Here is a 7,782-nt window from a genome sequence, read left to right as displayed (position 1 = left end):
TTTTATTCCTTTTTTTTTTTGAAAAAATTTTTTTGGCTACATGTGTAATACGTAATGATGACTGTGAATGTGTAATAAGTATACTGCGTATACTACGTATTCATGACATATTACTAATAATTTAAGTAAGTAGGATTTTGATGATTTGAATATTACTTAGGACATATTAATTTAAATGTAATAATATAAACAAAACCGATTGTTTGTGTCAAACCTGTCAAACCATAATACTTTTTCAATAATATGACATTCTCTTTCATTCAACTGTTGAAATCAATTTTTTTTTTTTTGAATCACAGAATCAAAAAACTCATAGTGAAGCTACACATAAGGAATTTTTAACTTATTCTAAGACGTGTGTCGTGAATTTGTTTGAAAAAATTAATTTTCGGAAGAAAAAATGATTTTTTATTAAAATTTATTATAACAATTAATAATATAATCAAATTTACTTATTTTTAATAATAGAGACGAAAATTAATTTATAGGAAAACAAGTAAAAGTGGTAGAGATTTTTTTGTGTGTAATTATGAGTTTATTTCTACATTTTTCATTACCGTTAGATATTATGTATATAATATTATTATTTAAATAAAATAAGTTGCAAAAAATTTATAATTTATTTTATGTTTTAAATACGACTCAATATAATATTTTTTGATTTATATTTAATATTATGTTTTAATTTTTATATTTAAATCATATTTTTTTTAAATATATATTATTAATTATTATAATAAAGTTAAAGAATAATAAATCCCTATTCTTTATTTATTGTATTTAATTTGGTACATTCGATTTTTTAAAGTTAATAAATTTTGATAAATTTTAGGAAAAAAAAAGAATTTTTTTTCGTTTCGACGATTGCAAATCAGTTACTGTATTATGTTATTATAGTTAAGTTCTTCCTTGAATAATATTTAACAGAATTAATATAGTGGAGTCAGGATAAATAGATATCTCGAGCAATAATGCAGTATATCGAAACAGATCATTAGGAAGTTACAATGTAATATCCTACATTAATATACTTAGTAGTTATTTCATAGATACCATCGATACAACTATTGCTTTTAACTGTTTCAACAACAAGAGCTTGGAGAATACATTAAGTCAACAGAGAGGAAATATGGGAAATAGGAAATATGTCTGCTCATTCTGCAATAAAAATTTAGGTCAAGACAAAACATCGTCTAGACATATCACCGAACAACATACAAACATACGTTATCGTTGAAACCAAACAATAGTAAAGAAAACATTCCTTCTCTGTCTCCAATATTTCAAATATTTCATATAGCAGCTTTATCTAAGTACAGAACGTAGTAAAAATAATTAGCAATGTTTTTATATAAAACAGTCTCATAAATATATAAAATTTTTAAATAAAACTCTCATAAATATATATAATTTTAAATAAAAACTCTCAAAATCTAAACGTCCATGAAATCAGGACCAATTCTTTACAATTATTTACGCATTTGAAAAATAAAAACAATTTTATAACTTCGTACTGAATTAACTGAGCTTGGTTTTTATCCATTATCATTAGTTTATTAGTTGAAATTACCTGTTATTACACCACTTATTAATCATAACGTCATTATTACAAATACTAAGTTTTAGGTCCGTCACAGTTCAATTAATACTTGCTTAAATACATTTTTAAACATCAGATCCCTTTAAGCTAATTATCTTTTTGATAAAATTTATAAAATATGAATCGTACATTACCTATAGATTTTTCAAATTTACTTGAAAATCCTGACGATTATGATGTAAAAATTATAGTTGGTAAAGAAGAAAATACTAAGGAATTTAGAGCACATTCGTTAATTTTATCTTCTAGGTCAATCTATTTTAAAAATGGATTATCTACACGATGGACAAGTAAAGAAGATGATGGAATCGTTGTTTTTAGCAAACCTAACATTTCACCGTTGGTGTTTGAGGTTATTATAAAGTAGGTACTAAATTCAACTTTAATCATTTTTTTAAATAAAAATTATTAATCATTTACAAAAATAATATCATGGATAGGTATATTTATACAGGATTACTTTATATTAAAGATAATAATGAAGTTAGCCTTGTTGATATTGTTATTGCAGCAGATGAGCTTCAATTAATTAAACTATTTCAACAACTTGAAGAAATTTTGACTGAAAATAAATCGGCTTGGCAACCAAAAGATATTATCAAAGTTTATCAACATGATCATTTCATTAATTTATATAATTTTGCATTAGAATTAGTTTGTAGTAATCCTAAAATTATTTTTGAATCGGAGGAATACTTAAAAATAGAAAAAACTTTCCTTATACAACTTTTAAAATGTGATAATCTTGAATTAGAAGAGATTGAAATTTGGGAATATTTAATTAAATGGGGAATTAAAAATACTAATTCTATTTTAGATGGTGATATAACTAAATGGAAGTCAACGGATTTCATAAATCTAGAAAAAACGATTCATGATTGTATTCCTCACATTCGATTCTTTCAAATGTCATTCAATGATTATATGAAAATTAGGACTCAATTTAAGGATATCTTACCAGATGGTCTTGATGGAGAAGTTCTTCAATGTTTATCAAATCCTAATTTCAAAACTACATTCAATGTTTTACCCTCGAGATTTATTTTTGACTCGAAAATTATTAATTCTAAAGATGCAGCATTGATAGCAAGTTGGATTGATAAAAAACGTGGAGCACCTTATATTTTCAAAAATATACCTTTTAAATTTAAACTTATTTATCGTGCAAGTCAAGAAGATTTTGAAATCAAGAAATTTCATGATAATTGTGATAACAAGGGACCAACAGTTGTTGTCATTAAAGTTTATGATTCAGGTGAAATAATTGGTGGATATAATCCATTAGAATGGCGTAGTTATAAAATATTGGAAAATGAAAGAAGTTCTTTATTATATTATCATGATGATGTTTACAATAATCATCAACATGAATCATCAGATAGTTTTATATTTTCATTAACAAATCGAACAATTCCTGCTGTATTAAGTCGTGTCATATCCAAAAGAGAAGCAATCACTTGGTGCAAAAACAAAGGACCTTGTTTTGGATTACATGATTTGTTTATTTATTCTTTAAATGATAATATTGTTGGTAAAAGTAAACAACACTCTTATGAAAAGAAAGTTATTAACAAAGAAAATTTTGAAATAGAAGAATATGAAGTATTTCAAATTATAGATGATAGACTTAGTAATAGAATTTTTCGAAGTATTAATAGGGTTTTTCGATTCATCAAGAGAATGTTTAAAAGAGTAATTCCATTTATTGAATGGATACTATTTGATAAGTTTCTTTTGCCAACAATTATAATATCAGCGTTATTTTTATTTATAATTATGTTTCTTTTTACTATAGTACTTTTAGCAGCACTTATGCAAGTTGCTCGTTTTATATTGGAATTGTTATATAAACCTTGAATACATAAATACTAAATAGGCAATATTAAATTTATTCATCATAACAGATGAGAGAATCAAATGACCCTAAATATAGTTTGTAGAAAGACATATTCAAAACAATAAAATGAACGTTTCTTGATAATCTTTAATATACTATATTTAATACATCATCAATGTAGTATTTTTTAATAATTTTGATTACAAACTATTGTAATTAAATTAATTGTTTATTAGCAAAAAAAAAATGCATTTCATTATTATGCAACTAGAAGGACGCGAACAAAATCCATGAATAACTGAACCTTGATCTGATTCAATAATTCTTTCGTCTGGTTGATTAGTTAAACCCCACTTAACCCGTATACATATACCATATGCACGAAATTCTTTTAACTTTTAACTTTTGATTTTCTAACTTGAATAATTTACATTGTGATCATTTAAATTATTTAACATTAATGAAAAGGTTGTTGAAAGGCTTTAATAGAATTTTGAAACCTTTTTTTTTTAAAAAAAAAGGTCTGTTAAATTTATATAAATCAACTCAATATAATATAGTAGTAATTTTGTTCTAAAAGATCAAAACTTTAATCTGTGATAAATCCTATTTAGTAATTTTGGAAAGTGTAACGTGAACATTTGAAAATGTCACGTACAATGTGTTAAACGTTAGAACTATTGTGGCCTTTAATTTCACTTTAAATATCACTATTATTCGCGAATATATTAATGTTAAAATTAATAGCTAAATGTTTATGATATTGATTATCAATATATAAAATAAGTATGAAATATATGAATACAATATTCAAGAACGCCAAAATATTATTCGTAATCGATTTCCAAATCCATATTTCTTTATTATCACTTAATTATATTGTGCTTTCCTACTTTAAAATTCATGAGAATTTATATTTAATTCTTCAATATTTCGCTTACTAGTTCCAAGTACATTTGATCTATTGATATAAATTATATTTAATTAAAGATTTGAATTGTTAAATTTCAATTTTAATTAACTTTCAATATCAATGTCAGGCTCAAGTTCTATTGAAGTATAACCTATAAAATGAAATTATATATTCATCCAAATATCTATTCATTAACGATTAACATTTTACATTTACAATATTTATATGCTTTCACAATACATACTTTAGAAGAATTGATACATGAACATTTAAAAGAATATAAAAGTATAGAATATTTTTTTAGAAATAAACAAGTATGATTAATTACAATTTTTTCAGGATGCGATATATTTAATATGGCAGGAATATTAGGTGTACGATTATGTATAAATTAGAAAAAGGTGTTGATTTTAGAGCAACTTTAAAGGTATTAGAACTAATTTGGGTTTCTGTTGGTACTTGGTATAGGAATTAATTTGTATATAGAAAAGAATAAACAAACATTAGATGATATTTTAAAAAAAATAAAATTATGAAAGTTTGGTACCTGTATTTTCAGTGGGCTAGTTATTGACGAGCACATTGGTTTGGAATCTGATGGGGTATATTTAATCTTCAACATGAAAGCCTAAAAGCCTTTTCCCCTTTGTTTCCCATTGCTGGAAAGTCAAATCACGCAAAATCAGTATCACATCACTTTTAAATGACCCACAGCTTCGTGCAATACTTTATATGGTACTAGGGATGGCAACAGTCACGGTCATTAACCGGTTATGACCGGTCATGACCGTGACTGATATCGGTCAGTCAAAGACCTCTAACCAACCATTTGACCGACCGTTTGACCGACCGTTTAACCGATCCTGAAAACGTTTGCAAAACGTAATTTAATAAATAAAAATGTTTTGCAAACGTTTTTTTAATTATTTTAATAGAAAATGTTGCGAAAACATTTTTTATTAAGTATTTCAATTAAATTACGTTTCGCAAACATTTTCAGGATCAGTTAACCAGTCGGTCAAACGGTTGGTTAACCCGGTCGGTCGGTCGGTCAAAGGTTCTTGACCGGTTATGACCGACCGATGACTGACCATGACCGACCGTTGCCATCCCTATATGATACCATCTGTTAAGTTGGCAAGTCACGGATACTTTCTTGCGTATGATGAAGCGTTAGAGTTGTTTGGTGTCGAGTTTGTAAAGCAAAATGTGACAAGAATTCCTACAGATAAAGAAAATTAAAATTAAAACACAATTAGAAAAAGAACGAACAGATGTGTTAATTTGCAATTATATTAATGATTCTGTACAAACCTCCCAACCACATCATATTTAATCTCGAAAAGAAAAAATTTGGGAACTTGCACATTTATTAGTTAACGCTTTCGAATCTGCAAATCCTCCTTCTAAGCATCCAATATTTGAATTCTGTAGTAATTTAAATAGTCAAGGAATTGATAAATTGTTTCAATTCCAATATCACATGCTGTAAAGGTTGCAAACAATAATTAACCAAGAAATTCTTTTAACTGAAAGCTATACGTTACAGTTGCTGACATTAATAAAATGAGAAAGGTGAAAGAAAGTGAAAGAAGAGAAGATAGAGAAATAGTAGGCCAAGGGGTAGACCAAGGGGTAAGGGAAGACAAAGGGATATTAATAAAGGGGATAAGGAAAATGTATAATCACAATAATTACTGTTTTTTTAAAAGAAATAAAATAATTAATAAAAATTAAAAAAATTAAAAATAAAGATAAGAGTAGCAACACATTTTTTGATGTTAATTTCCAATTTTATTAATTGAATTACATTTTCGTAAAAGCCTCAAAAAAAAAAAAAAAATAACCACTAACAAATAATAAATGAAAAAAAATAAATAAAAAAAAGAAAAACCTAAAATTGAACTTGATGGATTTCCTTCATTATTATTGTTGTCTGGGCCTTTACCATCTGCCAATATGCTGTTCCTGATGCTTCATTTGCCAGCACTTCTTTTGGATCTTTCCCATTTGTTGGTGGCGCTGCTCCTCCATCTGCTGGTGGAACAAAAATAAAAAAAAAAGAATTGGTTAAAATAAATAAATGAATGAATGAATTCATAATGAAAGATACGTAACATCTAAACTTAAGGTGCTCTGAAGAATTTAAAAAAATGAAAACTTGCATTAGACAATGCATCCTTATCTAAAGAAATTTGTTTTACTATGTAAATAAAAGTAAATAGTTAATAAAATTAACGAAAGAAATAAATAAAGCGAAAAAAATTTACCATTAAAGAATAAATACGTATAAATTTTTTAACGTTAATATTTAAATTTGCTTATAAGTTGTCGCCAACTATATTTTCTCCTTGATAGTTTTAATGGAGTTTTTCTTTTCAGTTACTTCATTATAAAATTAATATTTTTTCTTCAAAGATCTCTTAAGAAAAACCAAATATAAATTACTATTCAAAAAAAAGATTCCCTAAAATAAAAAAAAATTTTTTTTAGATATCATAAATCAAATATAAACAAACAAACAAACAAACAAACAAATATAAAAATTAGAAATTTAAACCATCGCATGTAACTAACCTTTAGCCAAAAAATTAACCAAATTGCCGAAGAAATCAACTTTAACAACAAGAATATAGTGAAAACTAATAAAAAATAATAAAATAAACTAAATTTTATTCATTTCTCTTATAGTAATTAATTTTTTTTAAAAAAAGAAAAGGCCACTTACAATAGTAAAATTCAGTTTTTTGCATTAATAACCGTTATTATAAGCTTAGAAAAACCTTTTCCTTTCGTAAATTTACATATATACTACTGTTAAAACTATACATTTCTTCCTATCCCAACTTAGATCTTGAGAAAAGCTAGTTTTAAAGCGGGTTTTCAACATGTATGAAAAAAAAAATTTTTTATTAAAAAATGGGAAGGTAAGGATAAAAGTTGGTGGAACACAAGATAATCTATCGATTTTATAATTTACATGCAAAATGAAGTGCTCCGATTAATGTTACACAAATTTCGTTAAATATGAAAGTGACATTTCCGATGACTGTTAATAAATTCATGAAATATCATAATTTGAGCTGCTTTTCTAGTATTCATTTATCTGTTATATATCATTTTACAATTTTACTTTCAAGCAAAGTTTGAAGAATAGGATAACAACGAAGTTTACTAATTTATTCATACGCAAGAAAATTCTTGTTTACATATATATTAAATCTTAGACGATCGGAATTTTTCTCGAACCGTGTTGCAGATCAGTTACAAAAAAAGTTGTTCTTTAAAATAAGATCATAATAAAATCTCATTGAGCTTTATTTATAAACTAACAACTATAATGAAGGTTCTCTTTGATAAATATGACAAACGATAATATTCCTTAAAAATTATAATCCGGGTAAATTTAAATACGAAACGAAAATTTCTAAT

The 7,782-nt window shown here is 25.5% G+C and overlaps 2 protein-coding genes across 2 annotated transcripts; one reads left to right on the top strand and one right to left on the bottom strand.

The window, feature by feature from the left end:
- Positions 1-1,718: 1,718 nt before the first annotated feature.
- OCT59_027056 (uncharacterized protein) lies at positions 1,719-3,457 on the top strand (the record flags this gene model as incomplete). Its single annotated transcript, XM_066136683.1, has 3 exons — positions 1,719-1,963; positions 2,041-2,254; positions 2,549-3,457. 3 exons carry the CDS (start codon positions 1,719-1,721, stop codon positions 3,455-3,457), a joined length of 1,368 nt encoding a protein of 455 aa, XP_065993147.1.
- Positions 3,458-6,244: 2,787 nt separating this feature from the next.
- On the bottom strand, positions 6,245-6,451 carry OCT59_027055 (uncharacterized protein; the record flags this gene model as incomplete). The annotated part of the gene is made up of 1 exon (XM_066136681.1): positions 6,245-6,451. The coding sequence occupies one exon, from the start codon at positions 6,449-6,451 to the stop codon at positions 6,245-6,247; it is 207 nt and encodes a 68-aa protein (XP_065993146.1).
- Between the last annotated feature and the right edge of the window lie 1,331 nt (positions 6,452-7,782).

The sequence above is a fragment of the Rhizophagus irregularis genome, chromosome 7, assembly GCF_026210795.1.
Source record: "Rhizophagus irregularis chromosome 7, complete sequence".
In the NCBI taxonomy this organism is placed as follows: domain Eukaryota; kingdom Fungi; phylum Glomeromycota; class Glomeromycetes; order Glomerales; family Glomeraceae; genus Rhizophagus; species Rhizophagus irregularis.
This window is presented reverse-complemented; position numbering and strand designations above follow the sequence as displayed.